The following is a 26,862-nucleotide window of genomic DNA, read 5'->3' on the forward strand; positions in this document are numbered from 1 at the left end:
GTCCCTCCCCACAATAGCGGCTAAGTGTAGTAAGAAACAAACATTCTTAACAGTGGACAAACTAAGGCCAGAATTAAATAAAGAATCCTACATGATAGATAAGTTGATGGTAAGTACAAATGGAGACCACAGGTTATTGTCAAAAAAGAGGAATGTTACCTCCAACCATATGTTGTTAAAAAAAAAAAAAAGGGGAAGGGCTCATGGTGTTGCCTGAATTCGGCTGTCAAGAACAAGATTCCAAAAGACTAAAAAAAGAGAAAAAAAAGAAGAAAAATAAAGAATCAAAAATAGAGAATTCCCTTAGAGCACAGGTGGCAAACACAAGGACCACGGCCCATCAACCTCCTGTTCTTGCCATCTGTTTTCTGCTGTCATGGTACATGTCTTCTTGGCGGCAGCAGCAGTAAACATTTTCTCCTCCTCAGTCCTGCCAGCGGTGTCGGCTTTCGGTGTAGCTGAGCGCATGTGCAGTCGGTCCAGCGTAGCCTGTCAGTGGCGGAGGCACCTGACAGCTTAGTCAGCTGTGTGTTCATTTCCATCCAGCGGGCTGCATCTTGAGGGCAGGCTTTTGAGCACTTGCTGCACCCAATAGTGGCCAGGAAGAGAGGCAGTGTTGTAAAAACCATCTTGCATGTGAGTGCAATTGCTTTTCATGATTTTGATGGTAAGCGCACCCCTAAACCCTGCACACCATCTGTAGCACACCCCTAAACCCTGCACACCATACATAGTGCACCCATAAACCCTGCACACCATACATAGTGCACCCATAAACCCTGCACACCATACATAGCACACCCCTAAACCCTGCTCACTGTACGTAGCACACCCCTAAATCCTGTACACTGTACATAGTGCAACCCTAAACCCTGCACACCGTACTTAGCGCCCCCCTAAACCCTGCACACTGTACGTAGCACACCCCTAAATCCTGCACACTGTACGTAGTGCACCCCTAAACCCTGCACACTGTACATAGCGCACCCCTAAACCCTGCACATCGTATGTAGCGCACCCATAAACCCTGCACACCGTATGTAGCGCACCCCTAAACCCTGCACATCATACGTAGAGCACCCCAAACCCTGCACACTGTATGTAGCGCACCCCTAAACCCTGCACACTTTATGTAGCGCACCCACTAAACCCTACACACTTTACGTAGTGCACCCCTAAACCCTGAACACTGTACGTAGCGCACCCCTAAACTGTGCATACAGTAGGACTACACTGGGGCATCTGTTTGGGCAAATTTTGCCCTTTTTTTTTGTCTGCTTTTAATCTCCTTAACATTTATGCCTCTTCACTACTCAGGAGCAACCAAGACGGGTGTTTATTCACCAACCTATAACAGTTGGTCACTATAAATTTTATTCATCTGGAACGAACAACAGCTGGGTGTTTGCTACCCAATTTGATCTGAGGTATTCTCGGACTGGTGACTTCCTTCCCGGTGCTCAGAAAATCTCCCTTTGTGTATCCAATCACTAGTGATCTTCATGTACATCAGGTGCTGCTATTGGACAGAGTGCTATCATTGACTGACATTGTTGCTCAGTTTTTCCACTTTCCCTGAAGAAGTCGGTCACATCCCATGAAACGGTTTGATTGATTATCCAGTTTTGGATTCAATTTTATGGAAAAGCAATTATGGTTTCTAGTTGAATTGCCACCCTCCTCAAACTACACCCAATGGTCCATCATTAGCGTAGTTGATATCAATGTTGATATTTCCACTAATTACCAATATTTTTCATACCTTTCATATCTGTAATTGTTTTACCAGTTTGATGATGAGTCTTTGCCCACTATTGTCTCTTTATATTTTTGTTGACTCATTATGTATGTGCCTACGTTGGCGTTTGTCTTGGTTACCACTCTGTGTGTTTTTTTTTTTATAATGTCATTATAAAATATGCTCTATTTTATCCAATATTGTTTATGATTATGCATCTTTATACCCATAATGTTATGGTACATTAAAAGCCCCATTGTTTTCTCCTACTAGGGTTTATTTTCTTCACTGTTCCAATAGGGGTGTGGTACCTATAAAACCTTCACACAAGGACAGGCGAGACCTAGTATCTCTCCAGGTCCCATCAATCTCCAATCGATTACTGCCTGAAGTTTACATGCTCTCACTGTGCCTGCGTGGGTTTCCTCCATGTAGTCCAGTTTCCTCCCACACTCCAAAAACATGCTGGTAGGTTAATTGGATCCTGCCTAGATTGGCCCTAGTATGTGTATGTATGAAAGTAAGTTAAAGTGTAAGTTAGATTGTATGCCCCTTGAGGGTTAGGGACTGATGTGAATGTACAATATATATGTAAAGCGCTGTGTAAATTGATGGTGCTATATAAGCACCTGTAATAAATAAATGAATTGCATAATTTATATTACTATTTGTTCAGATATTATTTATAAATGTTTATATTTTACATATTGGAAATGTATTTATTCTCTCTTTTGTGATTACTAGATTGTTCACCCTGAAGAAGTGGGCTTGTCCCACAAAACGCATTGAGGCTGTTTTGGACCCCACATACACTGATATTATGATACAAAATGGAAACCGTGTAACATGATATATGTAGTCAAGGGGTGTCGCAAATTAGTTTTTTTTAAGAGGGATGAATTTTATTACAGCATATGACACTTAATTTATGTCTGTTATCTGTGAGCACCTTAATTGAAGTTTACCTTTCTCCACGTTACATGTTTCACTCATATTTAGGGTGTGACATGTTGAGCATCCACCACTATACCCCCAATCAGCCTCTTCCTTGTGACAGCAGGTGGGGGACCTTCTTCCCACACCCACTGTTAGTTTGAAAACAGCATGGCCATTCTGTGCTCCACCCACATGGTCGCATCATTCATACACAGAATTTTGTGAATGAATGCCTACAAGTACCTCCAGCCATTGTGGCTGATGGCTTGTAGTTCTTAGTGAACTGTGAGGATGCTGGTGAGCGCTCCCGTAGTATATTGACCTTCCTGGATTTAACCTCCCTGGCGGTATGATTATTTCAGATTTTTGCTGCTGAAAGCGGTACCATTATTTTGCATGGACATTTGGCGTTTTATATTGTAAGCCTGTAATTTTAGGAATAACTCACTGAAATCTGTCCGAACAAGAGTCTAGTAAACATCGCGGGTAGGATAAAACTTGAAACATGAAATCATAAATTATATTTTAATAAATAATCATAAAAAATAATAATATAATAATAAATTTAATTCAATAATATAATCAAGCAAAAAACACTGAAATTTGAAATATAGCGCCAAGTTCGCACATCACTGAGCAAAGTTGCAAAATCATTTTCAGTGTCTGATGACGAATTTCCCCCACGAATCATCACTCAATTGTGCAAGTGGTTCTGATTTACTATTGCTGTTCTCTAGCCGGTCTAAAACCACTTTTGACCTAAAGGGACGCTTTTTGGACGCCATGGACATTTCTCAGTTTCCAGGCAGAGAGAACAGTAAAAATGCAGGCAGGGCACAGGACAAAGCATTAGGGACAAAATGTATGTGAAATGGCTTGATACAGTAATGTTTTACTATGTGATTTTAGTGTATTTAGTGAATGTCGCTTTTTGTCATTTGCAAATTTCCCGCCGTTCCGTCCCCTGTACGTCCCGCTGCTCGCAGGGGACGGAACCCAGATGACAGATGCCGTCATCCGTCGGATTACATTACCGGGGACACTGCAGGAGGGACATCGCGGGAGTGCAGGACAAGGTAAGTGATTGAGGGATCGCGGAGCAACGCCGCATGGTAAGCCCGAGTGTAGCTCGGGGTTACCGCTTGTGGTACTGAAACTTTACCCCGAGCTACACTCGGGAATACCGCCAGGGAGGTTAAGTAACTGCTTGCCTGTATCAGAGGTACGGGCAAACAGCATACTGACAGTCTGCAAGAGCCTGACATCGCACCCGCAATCTGCTGATCATGGGTGCAATACTTTTCAGGCTCCCAAGAAAGAAAATAATAAATACCAGCAAATAAATGCATTTATTTTTTTTAAAGGTGAACTTATCCTTTAAGCCCATTTTGTCAGTGGATCAATTTGTTATTTCTATATTTATATATATATAATACCATGCTTTAGTGTTGGAGCTCCCACTGCCTTACTACATAATTTTATCAGCCTTGTCAGGCAGGGATTAGTTCTATTTCAGTAAGATTGCCTCTAGAGAAAGAAATGGTATTTTCTGTGCATTTGGTGTTACATTTAGCAGTAAGCATGTCTTGATATCTTCTTATGATGCCTCCATGCACTTATATGTAGACAATAGGTTATTTACCTTAGCATTGTACATTTTTTTGTTAAAGATGTCCCCTGACCATTAATAAAATGTTTATATCACATTCATTAATGTAAGTGAAATAATTAGTAACCTGGTGATACATAACAGTGCTGCTGCTAAATCTTGATTTACACAATCCGTGGAAGCAGGTGATGTGGTATGGCATTAAAACTCTCACTATGGGCCGTAAAAAGCTAATTAAAAACCCAACTCTTGTATAAAAGCTTCTGTTGAACTGCATGCTTTCAGTAATAATAGTGCATGGCTGTATTTACGTACTTTTAGTGATATGTAGATAAATCATTATGCACATTTTAAACCAATAGATACTACATCTAACTTTTTGTTTTCCAAGATGTAAATATAAAATAATTAGGCCTTCTCTTGTTCAGATTAGAACTTGAATTTTTTAAACCAGTCAATTATTTAATACCTTTATGAACTCTAAAGTACATACCATATCTTCCTTAAAGTGGAACTCTAGACAGAAAATGAAATCCTGGTAGATCATTTGAAGCTGGCCCCATTTGCAGGTGTAGCTATGTAAACCATTGGAAATAAGTGCCTATACTGTTTAAAATCCAGTAATACACTGTCTCACCCTTCTCTGCACATGTTCAGATGTTCTCTATTTTTAGGCACTGCCGAATTTGTAGAGGCCAATCTTCTGACAGCCTTAAAGCGGAAATAAACCCTCCAATTCTTTACAGCCAAGGAAGCTGCTTCTTTTTGATTGCAACTGCCATGGTGCTGCACGTGTGATCAGTAATGACCCCAGCCATCTGATGGTTTGACAGTTTGGTTGAGGACACAAGCAAATGTGACAGCAATCCCAGCATTCCAGGAATGCAAGTGTTTTTTCAAACTGTTAAATTGATGGGTTTAGTCCCACTTTATGATTTACTGCTTTTCATGGGCTCTGGGCTTCAGTAAAATGGCAGCCTCCATCAAGAAGAAACAGGAGCAATGCTAAAGGCTATTTACAGCACACACTAATTTTGGTAACATAAATAATTTAATGTGGAATGTGTGTTCCCTGCTAAAGGACATTATTCCACCTACCTTTGCTGTGTCTTCAGAAAATGTTCCAGTGACGATGAGCTTGGGCTTAGCTAGAGTTTCAGGTTCTTCCCTTTAACCCCTGCTGTTCATATTTTCATAGCCTAGATCCCCTTTATCACATCATGGGTGCTCTCGCACTACACAAGTCAATCATGTATATTAGGCTTGTCCCCAACTTTTGGATGACATCCAACAACAAGCAATCAAAATCCAGGGGTGGGCCCAATATACACAATCTGTCTGTCAAGATGGACCAGTTGTTTTGATGCTGTGCATTCCCTGAATAATTTTTTTGGCTACCTGTAATATGGTTCTGTAACACACAGGTGTTAAAGTGGAGAGAGCATCTAAACTGCACATAAGGGAACCTCATTCTCTGTGGAACTGCAAATGCCAAAACTCATGTGGATGCCTATGTTTCTGAAGAATCACCATTCTAAAGACCTAGGCAGTGCACTTTCACAACCTATGCTCTATCACAAGCTGAACTTCAAGCTAGAGATAGTTACACTTGCAGTAGGGCCCTCTCTACTCATTTACTAATTATGTCTAGAGGATGATGATTAAGGGGATTTACTTACCTTATCCCTTGCTCCGCCAGCAGTTTGTAAGCTCCTGGGAAGTGGGAGGGTGTTCTCACATACAATTCAGGGCTTCTGATCATTGGAGAGCTACAACCAGAAGGGCAGCAAAGAGGAGCTGTAGAGGGCAGCAGTCTTACAAAGGAAATTGCCTACAGGAGCAAGGAATAAGGTAAGTATTTAACTATATTCCTATCCCTCTAGAAAAAATTATTATTTAACCTTTGCAGTGTGGAGAGGGCCCAACTGCGATTTACTTTTCCATCATCCCAGAGCCCAGCTAAAAATATATATATATATATATATATATATATATATATATATATATATATATATATTATATATATATATAATATTTTGTAATATTTAACTTCAAAGTTGAACTCCAGATGATTATTTTTCTCCTTTAGTTTTCTATATATTGGGGAAAGGTTAGATCCCCTGTCAAGTTGTTATTGCTGTTTGTGTTCCTTTTAGGGAGATTTTTCCCTCACTTACTGCACTGGTGAGTGCAAGAGTCATTTTATGAATTTGAATAAATTCCAATTTAGAATAAGCAAAGGCAAATGAAGGAGGTACACCTGAGAACTTTATTCTTAAACATGAAAACTTGTTTCAGAGATTACATAGTAACTAGTTATATTCTGTGTATCTAAGAAAGAATCCAGGCCTTTTTTAAAGCAATCCACTGACCTGGCCAAAACCAACTCTTGAGGGAGTCTATTCCACATTTTCACAGCTCTCACTGTGAAGAAACCTTTCCATGTTTGGAGATTACATTGCTTTTCCTCCAGACCTAAAGAGTGCCAACTTGTCCTCTGTGATGACCTCAGGGCGAATAGCTCTGCACCGAGTTCACTATATGAACCACTGATGTATTTATACATGTTACATAGTTAGTCTGGCTGACAAAAGTCAATCCATGTTGATCATATCCCCCTTAATCTCCTCTTCTCAAGAGATGATGCACCTCCTTCATCAGGGCTGATTAGAAGCTTGCAAACGAACAATGCTATTACAACAGGAAACAAAACCGACCAACCAATATGTCTTTCACACTAGGCTTCTTAGGATTGTTTCTAAATTTCCTTTTAACATTGTCTTCTTATGTCACTTATTGGGCTGTTTACTTTATTACTCAACTCAAGTTCTTCCAACAGAGGGATGCCTATGGGTCTTCCCCTTCAATGAGCAACTTGGAATGTTAAGCACCTTTGGATTCATGTTGTAAAGCAACAGTCATAGAATGACAAAACTCTCCATAGAAGGGAATCTAGAAGATCAACTTCTAAATAACTGATCTGTGTAAAACTTTTAGCTAATTTTCTCTTAGCAAATTTTTTATAAATAGCTCATTTTTGTGAATACTTGCTGCTTGTACAGTTCACAAATTGCATTTGTACTGTACATGCAATGTATTCTTTCCTTCAAAACTGGGGAACTATATTTTAGGAAAAGACTTTGAGTTGCCCTTGCTGACTTCTCATTCTGAAAAAACTAGCTTTCTGGCTGTCATGCTGTTTTCCAAATTTAGTACTTTTAGTTACTCACCCAAAACAAATATGCAGATAAGGTGTGTGGTTTGTTGACTAATTTTACTTTAAGTTTCTTTCTGTTCAATGATTTAGAAAACTAATGACTGCTAAGTATAAACTAAGGGTTGCTGACAAATCGGCCTATGTTATGTTCATGTATAACAATTATACAGAGGCATGGTTGGCAATCAGTAATGTAAAATTGTGTACTGTCTCTACCGAGTAGTATTCCATCAGCTATATATGTTAGTCTGTGGTTAAGGCTGGGTGTATACTATTGGGCTGCAGTAATGCATGAAAACAAGTGTTGTGTGTATCAGTGTGCTGCATTGCCATTCATGCCTAATGGCACCTTACCACACGTTATTAACACACTTCTATTGCAGTGCACAACAGTGCACAGCAATTCACTACTGCTTTTCAAAAAAAAAGTCCAGGCACCCTTTTTGGTGCTTTTGAATGCATTAGGCATTGGTAACTCACATAAATTCACCTCAACAATGTAGCCTTAGGAGGGTTAGTAATATCATCATGAAATCACTTTTCTTCACTATATAAAACACAGAACGAGACAAAGATGTAAGTTACTTTACAGCTTTAGAATCCTTTTTATTTATAGTGGACCTGTAATCATACTCTGACCATTAAAGTATTTACTATTCTGAACAGGGAATAACAGCATTTTAAAGTACAAGCTCACAATATTTAATATCCTTCCAAGCCTCCTTAACAAAATAAATTGTGCTTTCTTAAGTCCTTCAGTGGCTGTGGCTTTACATCCTGTCTGCAGCTGGACTAGTTAATCTATTGCTAGCCCACCTAAGCACCAACATCCCGTAGACTTAAGGGGGAATTGCTCCTGCAATGCAGGTATATCTCCCATTCAAGTCCATTGGTTGCTAGTAAGCAAGATTGGCTGTTGTGAAGGAGGCTGGGGTGATTTTTAATCATTTTTTAACTTGTACCTTAAAACATGCCATATCTGTCCACTGAAGCTGTAGGCACTGTGGAGAAATTCATCTTCAAAGATCTCAACAAAAGCACTAAAATCTTATTGTCTATGGCATCAGAGACTTGGTAGTATTCCACTTTTATTTTCATTATAGTTTCAATTACAGTTAACAAGGGCATTAAAATAACATCAAGGACATAAAATGTAATTTTCAGGACACAAATTGTGTGCAACACCGCACAACACAGTTTATACATGGTGCTCATCTCAGGTCCTGCAACAAAAGGAAACAGAACAATAACGGAAGTAGGGGAAGAAGGAATAAGAGATGAACATATCTTTAAAAAGGCGCTAAACAATACCCTTTTTCCCCAAAATTAATCCATATATATATATATATACACACTACTTAATGACCCTGTAGTCTATTTTCCATAAAATTGTTTCCTACCTTGTTTTTCTGCCTCTTTGTAACATCCTCTGTAAGCTCACCAATTTCTTTTCTTTCCCCCTCATTTCCTTTTGGAATGAGCAGTGCATGTTAGTTGCAGTCATGTGAACTGCTCTATGCACACTACAAATCCCATAGTCAATAGTCCCTAGTCCATCTCGTGAGTGAGCAAGAGAGAGTGACTACATTCTTGCATACAGTGGGACCATAGGGAATGAGCATAGCCACTCTCTAACAGGAGGTCAGATTATAGCAGAAAGGTATTTGGAGGAGGCTGAGAGCAATAAAAGTTACTTTTTTTTACCTAAAGTGGAACTTCACTCTCTCAGTCAATATTGACTATTTGTAATCTCTATGCTGCTAGCATTGGTAAATAGAAAGGAAAGTTTAGCATATTTCCTTGTTTTAAATTTTTTTTTATATATTTCTTCAGTTACTTCCTGGTTCCCATGCCTAGGCAAATTATGTCATACATCCCAGCAGTCTTTAGGAGGGGAGGGTTCTCAGCTCAGCCTATGCCTGAGCTAAGGGCAGATTGATTGCAGGAAGTAAATGATACATGAATCATTTGCCCTTACTCAAGATGACCACTGCCATAAATGCTAGGGGATGTTTTTCAAAGTGATTACTCCGCAAAATAAAGCATGGATACATGGATGGATAGATGAGTTTGCTTTGAATATTAAAAATAAATTAAATAGCATTGGTTTGTGGTGCTCATATGCAGTGCAGTTCCACTTTAGGAATACATTCATGAATAGAATATTTTTTAAACCAGAGTTCAGTGTAACTTTAGTAAAACACACACTACTCAGATGCTTGCAAATCTTCCAATGTAAAGAAACTGCAGGTGCTTGTAAGCTGTTAAATACCTAACTTTAGAGTCTCTGCTGTGATGTTTGAAAATGAATGACTCCAACATACATCTAGCTAGATAGGCCAGAAAGAGTTTTTTTTCTTTTAAAGCTCATTTACTCTTTTTGTAAATATTTAACTATCCACAGTCCGGATTCATTGGTGAACTTTCAGTAGTGTGGGTTACAAAGTTCCATTTACCAAATTTTCCAATACTAACAGTAAGCAAGAGGAGCAAATTGCTGCGTAGCTATTGTTTTAATTTTTTTTTTTGGATGCTAGTTTCATGGAAGCAGGATTATTGCAACTATGGCAATGTTGGATGATCTCTGCAGTCAGCAAATAGTTGATCAAGGGCAATACCTGCATCCCTTGCAGGAGGACATCCCTAGGAGGAGGACATAAACAGGAGCCTACATATTTTTCTCAGTACGGATTTCTCTCGAGTTCTCTTTCACTGCTGCTCTTGTTCCTGTTGGGTAGACTATTAGAGATTGTATCATTAAAGTGCATGTACACCCGAAACCCAATATCTTTCAATTTATGTGGTATTTTTCCCCATTGTTTCAAGGTTTGAAAAGCAAACACTTTTGTAAATCTGTTCCAATCTGTTTCTTCCCTTGAGATCAACATTAAACCACTTTGTAAGTAGCAGCAGGAGCTTTCATTATGCTGTGTGAGATTGCTCAGTTGGCCATTGGGCGGCCTATCTGATTAAACCTGATAGGTAGCCCAACAGTCAGCTGAAGGAGCGCATAATATGGGGCAGTAGCTTGGTGTTGTCAGCCTGCAACACAAGGAGCTGTTGCTGGCAGGATCTCTAGGTAAGAAACTATGGAGAAGATTCACAAAATGACATGGTTAAGATAACTGTATACAGTGGAACATGATGCCAAATATATAAAAAAAAATACAGTATATATAAAAATACACTGTTTATGGTTAAACGTATACTTGCCATAAGATGAGGCATAGGCTACCAAATCTGACCTCTTAAAAATGAAAGCTCTATGGCTGTCTAGAGGTTCTGTACTTTCAGACTTGAACCAGAACATGTACACAGCAAGTGAAGTCAAAGAAAAGCCAGAACTTATGAAGCATTGACACCAGAGGGTCTATTGGCATTTTAGCAGATATCAACGATGGCAGCACATATATTTATTTTATAATAGTTGGACGAGAAGATTGGAGTGCCACACTGGAATGCTGAAATTCACATAAGAGGTTTTATTCCAAACATGCAATAACTTAATAGCCAACATATTTCAGGGGCGACATTTTGCCTCCTTCAGGGTTGTAATGTAATATAAAAATATATTTTTAAAAATTAAAAAATACAAATAAAAGAATAAATTGGTGAACAATTTAATTTTTTTATATTTGAAACTCAATATCAATGGAAATTTTGCATAAAAATCTTATACTGTATAATTTCATATGACTTATGATTAAATTTAAAGGTCCAGGACACGGATCCTTGATTTAAAGAAAAGACACTGTTAATTCAGCGGAGTCCAGTGACATCTGAAAATGAGTCACATAGCTTAGAATAAAGATCATTATAATTGTGAAAGCTTGGTGAATTGAGTCTATTGAGTTTGTGACTGAACTAACATATGACTTGGAAAAAACAGCTGTTGCTTTATACACATAAATTCCCTCTATGGCCTTCTGGTGCCATGCGTTCCTCTTTGTACTTATCCACGTTTTCTCCCACAGGTTGTAAAGACTTTGCACTTTTGTACATTATAGAATCTAAGGGCTCATCCACACCATAATGCACTGTAAATTTGTGCTGTGGTGCATTGCAGTACAAAGTTAATGGCACCCCCAATGCACATCTACAGTGCTCTGCAACGCACAGATGCATATGCTCTGTGCACGTTGCATTGCTCTGGGCTGAAAACAATTGTGCAAGACCTATTTTTACTCAGGTTGAGTTGCCTTGACAACTAATTATTTTGAAAGCTCTGCCTAATGCAGTGTGCCTCAACATACGAAAATGCTTGCAATGCAGTGAATTGTGTTTTGATGTAAACGGGCCCTAACATAAATAGTGTAGTAGTCTGAATACGTATGTAGCCATTTGTGGGAATATTGTTTATTAAAAAAAGATGGGCTTTCCCTCTAAAAGGATTTAACGAGCAATAAAAAAATTGACTGTTCCTTTCAAAACAAAAGAAAGAACATTGTCTGGATTTCTACTTTATGGTCTGGTTCATTATGATTTTAATGCAATTTTTTTTTTCTTTTAACTTTGTTTCATTGAACAATAACAGAGGTGCTTTAAAGTTTGTGAACCCTTTTTAATTGTTGCCAATTCTGCATCACCCAAAAGGTGATCTGTTTTTAATCCAAGTCTTAAAACTAAAATGCGAGAACCCTATTAAACATCAGATACAAAAATGATACTTTGTGTTTTAAGGGAAAGTATACTATATTACATATATGCTATATTGCCAAAAGTATTGGGATGCCTGCCATTACATGCACATGAAATTTAATGACATCCCAGTCTTAGTCTATAGGGTTCAATATTGAGTTGGCCCACCCTTTGCAGCTATAACAGTTCCAACTCTTCTGGGAAGGCTGTCCACAAGGTTTAAGAGTGTGTCTATAAGAATGTTTGACCATTCTTCCAGAAGCGCATTTGTGAGGTCAGGCACCGATGTTGGACGAGAAGGCCTGGCTTGCAGTCTTTGCTCTGCTTCTTCCCAAAGTTGTTCTGTTGAGGTCAGGACTCTGTGCAGGCAAGTTGAGTTCCTCCACCCCAAATTTGCTCATCCATGTCTTTATAGACCTTACTTTGTTCACTGGTGTGGAGTCATGTTGGAACAGGAAGGGGCCACCCCCAAACTGTTCCCACGAAGTTGTGAGCATGAAATTGTCCAAAATGTCTTGGTATGCTGATGTCTTAGGAGTTCCCTTCATTGGAACTAAGGGGCCAAGTCCAACCCTTGAAAACAATCCCACACCATAATCTCCCCTCCATCAAGCTTTACATTTGGCACATTGCAGTCAGGCAAGTACATTTCTACTGGCAACCACCAAACCCAGACGTGTGCATCGCATTGACAGACAGAGAAGCATGATTCGTCACTCTAGAGAACACATCTCCACTGCTGTAGAGTCCAGTTGCGGCATGCTTTACACCACTGCATCTGACGCTTTCCGTTGCACTTGGATGCAGCTGCTTGGCCATGGAAACTCATTCCATTAAGCTCTCTATGCACTGTTGTGCTAATCTGAAGGCCACACCAAGTTTGGACGTCTTTAGCTATTGACTATGCAGACGGGGACTTCTGCACACTATGCGCTGACCCCACTCTGTCATTTTGCGTGGCCTACCACTTCGTGGCTGAGTTGCTTTTGTTCCCAGGTGCTTCCATTCGTTATAATACCACTAACAGTTGACTGTGGCATATTTGGTAGCAAGGATATGTCACGGATGGACTTATTGCACAGGTGGCAACCTATCGGGATACCACGCTTGAATTCACTGAGCTCCTGAGAGTCAATTTAAAGAGGAAATTAGCATCAGGTATTTCAAACAATGGGTTAATAATGGAGTATGTGTTTGGCAGATCCTGCCTTATTTAAGGTCAGAAATCTGGGACTTCACTAAGTCTGAACTTAACAACAAGGTTTTTAGAAGTGTCATGGTGTGAACAAAGGACATTTCTAAGAAACATTTAGCAATGGTTATTAGGCTGTAAAAAGTGAAAATGCGATTTATTCTTTAAAATTCTTTATTTAAAGGTTTGCATCAGTCCTACAGAGTCTGTTGGTAAACATAAACAATAATACGTAAAGCATTAGGCAATCACACCTTCTTTCTGCCCATATGGTCAATACCAACAGTACAAATCCTTTGAGTGGCAAAGAAACAGTACAATAAACCATTGTTCTCCATATCCATTATAAATGAAGGTGAATTAAATACTTAAAAGCTAGGTAACTAAGCTTGTGGTAGTAGCTAGCTAACGACAGTTGTGCCGCTGTTTTCAAAAAAGTTTCTACTGTTACTCAGTAGGCTGAAGACTGAGCAGGCCGAAACAGGCCCAGTAGCAGAAATACGACTTAAGGTGTATTTCTTAAGAGTTTTGTATTCAACCAGTCCACTGTCAGGAAGATCACATACAAATGGAACAATTCAGCACCTATTGCTCTCCCCAGGAGTGACCAACCAACATAGACCACACCTAGAGTCCAGCATGTAATACTTCAAGAGGTCCTTAAGAACCCCAGGCTAGCAAACTAAAGGCCTTTCTTGCTTTAGTTATAATGTCAGTGTTCTTACGTCCACCATCAACAAAACACTAAACAATGACGTGCATGGCTGGGGTACAAGGGGAAAGCCACTATTATCCAAAAACAACATTGTTGCTCATCTACAGTTAATGCTACCACTTGTGTTTTGCAGCTAGGATAAGGTTCTTATGCTGGCTTGCTGTGTGCCTTTTGCCAAACACAACACTTTTTTATTCAAGCCAAAATGTTTTATTTGGTTTCATATGTTCACACAACATTCTTCCAATAGTCTTCTGACTTATCACAGTCTGAACTGGCTTTTCTTTTGGACAAGGGTAGCTTGCTATCGTTGATGGAACTATGAATTCACAACTGTACTAGAAAATTTGATCTACCAAAGCATGGTAAAAGAACGTTAAGTATTATTGCAACAAAGGTTCAGTTACACTTATACTTTACCGAAGCTCCTATCACCCCAAGCTCTTCCTTCCAGCCTCATATTCACCTATCTCTGATTCAGCGAGAGTTGAATTGTCCATCCACTTTTTAAAACTTTTCCCGGCCAGGGCTTTTGCAGGTGCTCAGAAATCCCATTCATTCCTATGTGCTTCCTTTGGTGCAGTTAATTTTTAATGTTTTGGAATGTCAGAAAGACCTGAATTTAAAGTGTATCTGAAGTCCAAACTATTTTAATGTTTGGTTAGAACCCCTGTCATGTTTTTTTGCTTTCTGTGTACCCATTGGGGAGATTCATCCTCTCTATTTGTCCTGGTAACCATTGTCTAAAAGTGAGGGAAAACCAAAGCATTTAATTTTGCCAGAACAGAAATAGCGGCAAAATGTTTCTGTGGGAGCACTTGTGGTGGTTTCCTTCACTCACCCTTACAAAATTTTATTTCAGTTCCTGTTATGTTTATGGGTTAAGAAGTGAATGAAAGAGTCCCTCAACAAAAAATATACAGTCAGGTCCATAAATATTGGGACATCGACACAATTCTAACAATTTTGGCTCTATACACCACCACAATGGATTTGAAATGAAACGAACAAGATGTGCATTAACTGCAGACTGTCAGCTTTAATTTGAGGGCATTTACATACAAATCAGGTGAACGGTGTAGGAATTACAACAGTTTGCATATGTGCCTCACACTTGTTAAGGGACCAAAAGTAATGGGACAGAATAATAATCATAAATCAAACTTTCACTTTTTAATACTTGGTTGCAAATCCTTTGCAGTCAATTACAGCCTGAAGTCTGGAACGCATAGACATCACCAGACGCTGGGTTTCATCCCTGGTGATGCTCTGCCAGGCCTCTACTGCAACTGTCTTCAGCTCCTGCTTGTTCTTGGGGCATTTTCCCTTCAGTTTTGTCTTCAGCAAGTGAAATGCATGCTCAATCGGATTCAGGTCAGGTGATTGACTTGGCCATTGCATAACATTCCACTTCTTTCCCTTAAAAAACTCTTTGGTTGCTTTTGCAGTATGCTTTGGGTCATTGTCCATCTGCACTGTGAAGCGGCGTCCAATGAGTTCTGAAGCATTTGCCTGAATATGAGCAGATAATATTGACCGAAACACGTCAGAATTCATCCTGCTGCTTTTGTCAGCAGTCACATCATCAATAAATACAAGAGAACCAGTTCCATTGGCAGCCATACATGCCCACGCCATGACACTACCACCACCATGCTTCACTGATGAGGTGGTATGCTTAGGAACATGAGCAGTTCCTTTCCTTCTCCATACTCTTCTCTTCCCATCACTCTGGTACAAGTTGATCTTGGTCTCATCTGTCCATAGGATGTTGTTCCAGAACTGTGAAGGCTTTTTTAGATGTCGTTTGGAAAACTCTAATCTGGCCTTCCTGTTTTTGAGGCTCACCAATGGTTTACATCTTGTGGTGAACCCTCTGTATTCACTCTGGTGAAGTCTTCTCTTGATTGTTGACTTTGACACACATACACCTAGCTCCTGGAGAGTGTTCTTGATCTGGCCAATTGTTGTGAAGGGTGTTTTCTTCACCAGGGAAAGAATTCTTCGGTCATCCACCAGAGTTGTTTTCCGTGTTCTTCCGGGTCTTTTGGGGTTGGTGAGCTCACTGGTGCGTTCCTTCTTTTTAAGAATGCTCCAAACAGTTGTTTTGGCCACGCCTAATGTTTTTGCTATCTCTCTGATGGGTTTGTTTTGTTTTTTCAGCCTAATGAGGGCTTGCTCCACTGATAGTGACAGCTCTTTGGATCTCATCTTGAGAGTTGACTGCAACAGATTCCAAATGCAAATAGCACACTTGAAATGAACTCTGGACCTTATATCTGCGCATTGTAATTGGGATAATGAGGGAATAACACGCATCTGGCCATGGAACAGCTGAGAAGCCAACTGTCCCATTACTTTTGGTCCCTTAACAAGTGGGAGGCACGTATGCAAACTGTTGTAACTACTACACCATTCACCTGATTTGGATGTAAATACCCTGAAATTAAAGCTGACAGTCTGCAGTTAAAGCACATCTTGTTTGTTTCATTTCAAATCCATTGTGGTGGTGTATAGAGCCAAAAATGTTAGAATTGTGTTGATGTCCCAATATTTATGGACCTGACTGTATATGCTTTAATTCCATAGAAATGTTGTAGAAGGACCTAAAGCAGGCAGTTTCTGAAAAGAAGCCTGCCAACATTTGAGTAGAAGCTCTTCTGTAAAAAGTAATAGGTTACAATTCCTCTAAACTGATGTTCAGCACTAAACAACAATTACCAGAAGCATTTAGTTACAGTTATTGCTGCCCAAGGGAGAGCACACCAGTTACTGATAGCAAAGGTTACAATTATTTTACCAGAAACCAATATGTACAGTAACTCTGATTCCTCAGTGATTTCACTAATTGACCAGACATTATGATTTTGACTTTTGTTTAACTAGTTTCGCATGTGCTAGATTTTCAAATTAATTTACGTCTACGCTTCCTTAGCTTAGTAACAAGCATGACATCATATTGGCTAGTTTTAGGACTTTGGCAAATAACAGATTACATCTTACGTCACGTTTATGCAGAGATCAGATAAATCAAAAGGGTTCACAAATGTTAAAGTACCACTGTGCATTCTCATTTCTGATGCCCAAATCAAGCATCAAATGGACATCCACATCAAAGGATTTGCTAACATGGAGAAAATATACCTATGAAAGATTAAACTTAAATTTCAGATTTTAATTTTTTGCCCAATTTGGTTGCAGCAACTTTTTAACATTCTGTATCAGTAAAGACATATTTTACTTCTGCAAAAACCAAGCATCTTCTTGAATGGCTCTCAGATGAAAATGCTTCTTTTGTAACTGCTTCTCTGTTCACTGCTTCTGTTTCTTTATTATGTTTTTGTAGTCCAGCATTTCTACAGCTTGCTTAGCTGAATATTTGCATGCCTAGCAATATGGTACCTTCATTTTTATAAGTACACGTTGTTCTTTTTTTAATTACCTCTGTTCTTTAGCAAATTAGAAGGCCGGATGAAAGCAAAGGCGTTACTAATAGAGTTGGATCCTTAAAAGTAAATATTCTTTAAAACCTTATGTAACATATCTACATTGGCCCTTTCGTCTTCTTATTTATATTATTTTATTTTTGTCTTTGTAGCTTATTTGTTATAATTGTCTAATTGTTTTTATTTTAATTAACAAAAAAAAATTGCCAACCCCAGTCTGTTTATAGTGCTCAATAAAAAGGTAACTTCCTCTTTGAGGTATTGGCCACAATGTTGATTTATATGGAACCATGTCATTGAGGCTTATAATAGCTCATAAACAATATAAAAATACAAAGGGGGTTATTAATTAGATGTATATAGGGGTTTATGATGGAAGTAGCCAAATGTGAAAAAAGTACATAATTGCAATTTTAGGTCAGTCTAACAGTATCACTGCATGTACTAGTTGTTAAAATGATAAACAACAGATAGCATGAGTACCTAAAAAAAAAAAATTATTTGCAGCCTCTCTGTGTGCACAAACCTTCAGGAAGCTCTCTAAAGCACTCTGTATCAGTAGGCTTTGGGCTTGTCTTAATGGACAGATGCAGTTTGCTTTAAAGTGCATTTCACTTGCATTTGAGATCAGTTTGAGACGTTTCTGACATCTTTCAGAGTTCATTGGCAGATGCATTTGGCCTGCAGTGAACTCCTAACCTACATTTGATCCTATTTTAAGCTGAATAAACCTGTTTCACGCTGCTTATGCACTCTTACTGACTTGCGTGGGGAGTGATGTGAAAACGCCTGCCAACACAGACCCTAAAGCACCTTATTCACTTTTATATCAGGTCAATAGATTCCTGCTATAACGTTACTTTGGAAAAAAAAATATTTAGACTTTTTAGAAAAACATGAATAAACACCCATTAGAACAGCCTACTTTCCAGGCACTAGGGTGGGAACTGGAGAGGTGCTTATACAGATGTATAGGCCCTAATGCATCAATGCTACAATGGAGTACAGTATTATTGACAAAAAGGCCATTATGGCATGCCTTAAATGCTGCATTAAGTTTGATGAATCAGGGTCAAAGACATTAAAGCTTAACAGTTTCCACTCAAGATAGAATTGTATTGGTATTAGCCATTTAACAGCTAAAGCCCAATGTGATTATCAAGCATAATACATACAGTATATTGTGACTGATGAATCACAAGTAGTATTAGCTACCCTGATTTTGTCCGTACCTATGGCAATTTCACAATTGTAATCAATATTTTTTCATCAACTCTGTCCCTCCATCCTATTGTTTGATTCCTACAGGGAATTACAGATGCATATACCAACAGATTGATATAGCATTTAAAAATACATGAAATGATTATTAAAGAATACATAACTGTATTAAATGTAGATTTTTTTTTTTTATATATAAATCTGCTTTAATAGCCATCTAGTGTAATTTGTTTCTGGGTATTTATGTGTTGGGAGATATAAAGTAATGATAACAAGTTTCAGAACCCTAAGGAATTTCAGTATTTCTGCATGGATAACTCCTGTGATGTGACCTTTATTTTAGTCATATTAATAACCTAAAAATGTGTGCCTGTTGGGGCATAATAAAATGGGTTGAAGTTGTACAAAGACATAACAGACACCAGTAGGGGATACTTGTTTGTCAAACTAAAGAAACACAGAATAATAAAAGACCTTTACAATTAGAAATATCATGTATGGTATAAAAAAGACAGTCTTACTTAAAAGAGAACACACACATTTTATGTTGCCAACATTTATTTGAATAAATAATTTACTCAATCATGTGCAAGGTGAAATGGAAAGCATATGTGAAACTGTAGGGTAATGATGACTTGAAATGTTCTTTGGATTTACCTATTCTGCTGAATGCTGAGTGCAATATTTCACCTGTTCTTAGTTGACCTGTACAAAATTTTCCTGAAATACAGTAGGGCCTGATAAAAAGGATGTAGGACTATTATTTCTCATTAGACTGGAAAGGCTTATTAAAGAGGTTTTTTAATTATTTGACCTTTAATCTACAATAAGACAGATCATTTTTCAGCGTTTTGTCTGCTCCCACTAACCAGACAACAAAAATGAATATGGAGTACATTATGCAGTCCTAAAAAAAAAATAGCAAACTGGGGGTAAAAAAATCTCTTGCACTGGGTAACATCTGCATTTTTTGACGTGGCTATTGACCATCCACTGCTAATTTCACAAAGCTGAATTTTGATGAGGTTTTATAGGATTTGTGGGAAACAAAACAGTGAAAGAAACTCTTTATAGACTTGAACTGATTAGACATAGACAACTTTGGGACCTCCTACTTGGTCCTTACAGTAATCTCTATGAAATTAATTTTTGTCTGAAAACTATAGACGGCAGCACAGTACCATAAATACTATAAGCCAACCAAGCCATATGGTCAAAATGTAAAGTGAGGAGTTTATTCCCTTCTATTGACAAAGTTGACATTGGGTTTGGGGTTTGACCAGAGAACATCTTAGATGTGATCGTAAAAGGCAGATATGAGTTTTACTGCCAATTGATTTACAATAGAAATGCTCACATACTGATACTCCTGATCCTGGTATAGTTATTTAAAAACAACTGAACTCATAAAATACCTATATATGTACCAATACTATATATACAGTGCTCAGCATAAATGAGGTTGTCAGGAAACCTTTACTTTCCTTGCAGAATCAACATTTTCAATGGGACACTATACTACAAAATACTCTAACAAATGCAGGCCATTGATTGCAAACAAGATTTGTTCATTTGCACACAAAAAAAGTATTTTTCCTAACAAATTCATTCAAGACCATGTTGCAAAAATGAATACAACCCTCTTAGGAGCAAAACTTAATTTTAGACAACATAATCCTAATTAACAAGAATTCAACTACAGGTGAGTCGAGTTATTCATTAAACTGGTGTCCAGCAGACAGTCGATTATAAAAGGGTGTTACTTAACAAAGAAAACCTCTTCCAATTTCATGCTGTCGGCAATGGCACCATATGAAAGAGAAATGTCACAAGGCCGGAGAAAGAAAATAATTTCTTTACACAAGAAAGGTGAAGGCTACAAAAAGATCAGCAAAGGTTTACTTACCAGTCAGAATACTGTAGCAAAAGTGATACAAAAGTTTAACAAAGATGGAACTGCAACCATCTCACAGAAGACGTCCAGGCTGTCCACGGGAGTTAACACCTAGACAGGTGCATCTTATGAGAAGGATTAAAGAAAATCACCGTGCAAGTTCACTGCAGTTAGTTAAAGACATAGAAAGTCAAACTGGTGTGATTGTTTCCCATTACACAATGTAGCGTACACTGCAGAGGAATGGCATGCATGTGTGTCGTCCACGAAAGAAGCCTCTCCTAAAGCCAATGCACAAATAAGCCGACCTAGAATTTGCCAGGGCCCATGCTGAAATAGTTGAACTACTGGGACTCTGTACTCTGGAGTGATGAGACCAAGATAAATGTTTTTGGAACTGATGGTTTCAAAACTGTATGGCGCTGCAAAGGTGAGGAGTACACAGAAAACTGCATGGTGCCTACTATGAAACATGGTGGCAGTTTCCTTCTGTGGGGCTGCATGAGTGTTGCTGGTGTAGGGGAGCTGCATTTCATTGATGGTATCATGAAATCACAGATGTACTGCTCTATATTGAAAGAGAAGAAGCTATCATCACTCTATGCCCTTGGTCGTTATGCACTTTTCCAACATAACAATAATCCAAAACACAAATCTAAGGCCACTGTTGCATTTCTGAAGAACAGAGTGAAAGTGATTCAGTGGCCAAGCATGTCTCCTAATCTGAACCCAATCAAACACCTATGGGGAATTCTGAAGAGACAAGTTCAGCATCACTGTCCATCCAGCATCCAGACTGTAAAAGAGGTAGTTTTGAAGAATGGAAAAAGATAGATGTTGAAATATGTGAACAACTTGTTCATTCTGTGCCTAGAAGACTTGGTGCTGTCTTTACAAATCATGGAGGTCATACATAATACTAGGTGTAGTAGTTTTTGTTGTGAGGTGTATTCATTTTTGCATTAACTAATTTGAGTAAAGCTGAAGATTTTGTAATCTAAGTTGTATTATGAACCTTGTTTTCATGTAATGAGCTAAACAAATTTATATATAAAACTCAGTTTTGTAAAAAATTTGAAAATTGTTCTTGTGGTCATTGAGATATTGATGAAAATCTTACATTGTAAAAGGGGTGTACTCATTTATGCTGAGCACTGTATATATACACTGCTCAACAAAATTAAATCTTGGTCTTCGGTCCATTCAGCGGTTTTTGGGATTTGCCAACTATTATCGGAAGTTTATCAGGAACTTCTCCTCGCTGGCCAAGCCTCTCTCAGATCTGACCAAGAAGGGCAGTAATCCCCACGAGTGGTCATCCGAGGCCATCTTAGCTTTCGAAGCTCTGAAATCCACCTTCGCTTCGGCTCCGATACTGTCTCATCCCAATCCTGGGTTGCCTTTTGTCTTCGAGGTTGATGCATCTGAGACGGGAGTAGGCGCCCTCCTGTCTCAGCGTCGGTCGCCCGATGGACCCCTACTTCCCTGTGGGTTCTACTCCAGGAAGCTTTCCTCCACAGAATGCAACTACCAGATTGGAGACAGGGAGATGTTGGCCATTATTCAGGCTCTCAAGGAATGGAGGCACCTGCTCGAGGGTTCTGTGGTTCCGGTTCTCATTCTCACTGACCACAAGAACCTGACGTATCTCTCGGAAGCTAAGAGGTTGATGCCCCGTCAGGCCAGATGGGCTCTGTTCTTGTCCGTTTTAACTATGTGGTCTCCTATTTGCCTGGCTCCAAGAATGTCAGGGCTGATGCCTTGTCGTGGCAATACTTTGAGCTGTCCAGGGAGGACTCTGAGCCGACCTCGGTCATACCGCCGGATCAGATCCTGGCTGCCATTCGTACCAGCCTGACTTCTCCCCTTGGGGAGAAGGTTTTGTCAGCTCAAACTGATGCTCCCTCTGAGAGACCGGCTGGTAGATGTTTTGTACCTGAGGGACTGAGCACCTGCTTGCTGCGTACCTACCATAATTCCCAGACTGCCGGTCATCCAGGGAGGAACCAGTTGTCCTGGGTCGTTTCTCGTTTATTCTGGTGGCCGTCTCTCCGTTCCGACATCGCCTCATATGTAGCGGCATGTTCTGTCTGTGCCCAGAATAAATCTCCTCCGCATCTTCCATTGGGCCTTCTGCAACCCATTCCCAATGGGGAGCGTCCCTGGTCACACCTGGGCATGGATTTTATTGTAGACCTCCCTGCGTCTCGAGGCCATACAGTCATTCTTATGGTCATTGATCATTTCTCCAAGATGTGCCATTGTGTTCCGTTCAAGAAATTGCCGACTGCGCAAGAACTGGCTACGGTTTTCGTCAGGGAGTTCTTTCGATTGCATGGGTTGCCTAAGGTGATTGTCTCGGACCGTGGGAGCCAGTTTGTGTCCAGGTTCTGGTGCGCCTTCTGCTCCCAGTTGGGTATCAAGCTCTCCTTCTCTTCGGCCTACCACCCGCAGTCCAATGGGGCTGCGGAGCGTTCCAACCAGGCCCTGGAACAATTCCTTCGCTGCTATATCTCTGACCATCAAGACAATTGGGTCGATCTCCTGCCATGGGCAGAGTTTGCGAGGAACTCGGCTGTCAACTCCTCCTCCGGGATGTCTCCCTTCATGGCCAACTATGGGTTCCAACCCGCTGTATTGCCTGAGTTGTTCTCGCCACACGACATTCCAGCTGTGGATAACCATCTTGCTGCCCTGCGTTCCTCGTGGGGGCAGATCCAGAGGTCCTTGAAGGACTCAGCTCAGCGCCAGAAACTCCAGGCTGATCGTAGACGGTTGCCCGCTCCTTCATACCAGGTCGGAGATCGGGTGTGGTTGTCCATTCGTAACCTCAATCTTCGGGTGCCCGCACCGAAACTGTTCCCCATGTTGTTGGTCCTTTCCGCATCCTCCGCAGGGTGAACCTGGTTGCCTATGCCCATGCTCTTCCTCCTGGGATGCGTATCGCCAATGACTTCCACGTATCCCTGTTGAAGCCTCTGGTCTGTAATCGCTTTACTACCTCTCCACCTCGTCCTATCCGGGTTGACGGTCATGAGGAGTATGAGGTGAGCCGCATCCTTGACTCTCGGTTGGTCCGCAGTCAGGTGCAGTTCCTGGTCCATTGGCGTGGTTATGGTCCCGAGGAGCGTTCCTGGGTTCCTTCCTTGGATGTTCATGCTCCTGCCCTCCTCCGCGCTTTTCACGCCCGCTTTCCCCAGAAGCCTTATGTTGAGCCGGGGGGGGAGGGGTCCTTGAGGAGCAGGTACTGTCAAGGTCCTACCTTTCCTCAGGGCTTGTGCTGCTCCATGTGCTGGCATTCATCTTAGGTGTCTGCAAAGCATTGTGGTATCCTTTATGCTTTCAGCCCTCTGTGGCTCCTCTCCCAGGAGGTGGCGGCTTATCACATATAAGTCTGCTTTTTGTGGCTGTCCATTGCATTCGTGTCCTGTCTGCTGCATAGCAGCTAGCTCCTGTTTAGTTTCTCATTGCTCTCTTGGATACCGACTCGGCTTTGGCAAGACTCCTTCCTGGTTTCTGACCCCGGCTCTGGCGATCATCCTTCCTGGCTTCTGACCCCGGCTCTGGCGACGATTCTTCCTGGCTCCTGATCCCGGCTCTGGCGACGATTCTTCCTGGCTCCTGATCCTGGCTCTGGCGACCATTCTTCCTGGCTCTTGACCCCGGCTTTGGCTACGATTTCCACTGTTGGACTTGCATAGACTCTTGTCTTATTGTTATATTAATAAACCTACCTTTAATTGCACCTCCTTGTGTGTCTGGCTCCTCGCTCCCTGATAAGTGGGACCTACTGTAGGTTCCTCCTGGTGGAATACACGGCCTCATGTGGCGAGAGTATGCAGGCAGTTCTAGGAGAATGAAGGAATTGATACCATTGAATGGCCCCTCACTCACCTGACTTAAATCCAATAGAACACCTCGGGGATATCATGTTTCAGTTCATCTGACGCCACCAGGTTACACCTCAGACTGTCCAGGTGCTCAGTGATGCCCTGGTTCAGATCTGGGAGGAAATGCCCCAAGGGCACCATCCGTTATCTCATTAGGAGCATGCCCTGACATTGTCAGGCATGCATACAAGCACACGGGGGCCATACAAACTACTGAGTACCATTTTGAGTTGCTGCAATGAAATTTCAGCAAAATGGACTAGCCTGCTGCATCATTTTTTCACATTTTTGGGGTGTCTTTGAATTCAGTCCTCTGCAGGTTGACAATTTTTATTTCCATCAAATGATGGGGCATCCTTACGTTCCTAACACATTACTCAGTCCATACCAGTATAGCTATCCAGCATGATATTTTTCCCCATTGAGTTAGATGTGTTTTCAAAGGAATTCTTTAATTTTTTTTTGAGCAGCGTGTAGGTATATATATGAATAAATAGAAGTTCTGCTCTTTCTTATATATAAATAGACACTTTTGGATAAATGATAAACAGCGTTGCAATGTATTATAAAGTAACTATAACTTTTACTGTCACAAGAGAATTGAGCTTGAAGCATGCTGTAACAACAAGGAACCAACTTGTAATACTTGGTGATTGAGGCTTGATATATAGCAGCCTCCATTCCCTTCAGGCAAGCAGGCCTACCAGTATGGGGTTGCCCCTAGGATTTAATATATGATGCTGTGTTCTCAGAACAGGTAGCAGAGGTTACAAGCAAAGTTAGGACAAAAAGTCTCTGTGACAGTTGTCTGCAGAGGATGGCAGGGATGGTACCTTGGCAGGAGCATAACCGGAGGGACACACAGAAAGGACAGTAAAGGCAGCCAGCAGGGTTATGGTCACCAACCAAGCAAATGCTCAGTCTGGCAGCAGGCTGAGATGTAATTAATAAACAGGCAAAGGGGGTAAGTCCATGCAGCAGGCAGAAACAAGGTGAGAAAATAGGCAAAGGGTCAGTACACAGATCAGATATAGGCAATGGCAGCTAGTTAGGCACATGGGAAAACTTAAACAAAAAGAGAGGGTGCATTGGCCTAGTGCATTAACATAAAATGATTTATTATACAATTAAAACTCCAATGTACTCACAAAGGTGAAAAAATGCCCTGGTTGACCTTTCCAACGGGAATCTTAGACTTGGTTTGTACCCAGCAGACCAGTGTAGAAGTCTTCCAGGTTTACTCCATGGTAAAATGCACACCATGTGGTATTTTATCTCTCTGGTTTGCTGCAATCTGATTCAGTTCGAGACAACTGATCTTGGTGGGCTTAGTAAGCCCACTTCTCTGTGCCCTTTCTTTGGATATTTACAATATACATTTTTATTTACATTAACACTTATACTTCACCTATAGGATTTTAGTAGTAAATACAGTATTTCTTACTAGTTTATTACTATTAATTTTGTATTATGTGCAATGACCGGATACTGTAAACTCTTCATCCAGCTCTTTGGCTGTACCTCTGTATGGTCTTTCAGTTAGAGAGCTTGAAGATATGTCAATGGACTACAAGTACACTTTAGCAGATGGGACTTTATTCATTCATGTTTATTCATTCATGGTTGTAACATGTTGCTATAGGTGGAGCTAGACTTTAAATCAAACACCTTGAGAAGGATAAACCTGTTAAGCCTGAAGAGAGTAGTAGGCAGAGGGAATTTCTTCCAGAGGGTTGAGCCACAGGAATACTGTCTAAATGCAGGAGACTGTGGCCAGTGGTGAGCCAGGAAGAGGAGCCCAGGCTGAGACTGTGTTGGCTGGGCATGAGGACACTAAGCAGCCTGGCCACTCAAATTAGCAGCCTGCGATTGGAGGTAGGCCAACCAGTGTGGGACACAGGACTGTGTCGAGCCTTTGGAAAAGATAATTGTTTACAGTAGTCACCAACATAAGATTTGCTATCTTACAGTTAACCTCTACAAATATTTGTGGCTTAGCAGTACCCTGAAAATTTACCTTTTATCTTGAATGCCTCCTAATTAATGGCAGTGTACTGTACGTGCGTTTACTCTCTTATAGTTGTATATCTGTAATATGAGAGTCTAAGGCACCCTATGCCTGGGACCAAATAAGGTTTGGTGATGTCACTACTGTGCTGCTTACTCTGCTTCTTGTGGGAGAATCTCCCTGTTTCGATTTCATTCATTCTGTAGATCTGTACTTTATGAATCTCTTTCTTTCTCCTCTTGCTGCTGCTTGATTCAGTCATCACATCACCATCGTCAGGGGGCAAGTACTGACATAAGAAAGCAGAGTCTTGCCTCTACCAAGATGGCTACCAACACACAGCACCACATGCAGTAGT

The 26,862-nt window shown here is 40.4% G+C and overlaps 1 protein-coding gene across 30 annotated transcripts in view; it reads left to right on the forward strand.

The window, feature by feature from the left end:
- GPHN (gephyrin) overlaps positions 1-26,862 on the forward strand; it is a 591,738-nt gene that overhangs the window by 448,842 nt on the left and 116,034 nt on the right. For 15 of the 30 annotated variants that reach the window (XM_089681455.1, XM_089681470.1, XM_089681459.1 and 12 more), the window contains one exon: positions 17,501-17,557. The exons of the other annotated variants lie outside the window; for them this stretch is intronic. In XM_089681455.1, coding sequence (XP_089537581.1) covers positions 17,501-17,557 — 57 coding nt within the window. The remainder of the gene's footprint in view (positions 1-17,500; positions 17,558-26,862) is intronic. 30 annotated transcript variants of the gene reach the window in all.

The sequence above is a fragment of the Staurois parvus genome, unplaced genomic scaffold, assembly GCF_062004578.1.
Source record: "Staurois parvus isolate SC_StPar_1 unplaced genomic scaffold, SC_StPar_1.0 ptg000267l, whole genome shotgun sequence".
Lineage (NCBI taxonomy): Eukaryota > Metazoa > Chordata > Amphibia > Anura > Ranidae > Staurois > Staurois parvus.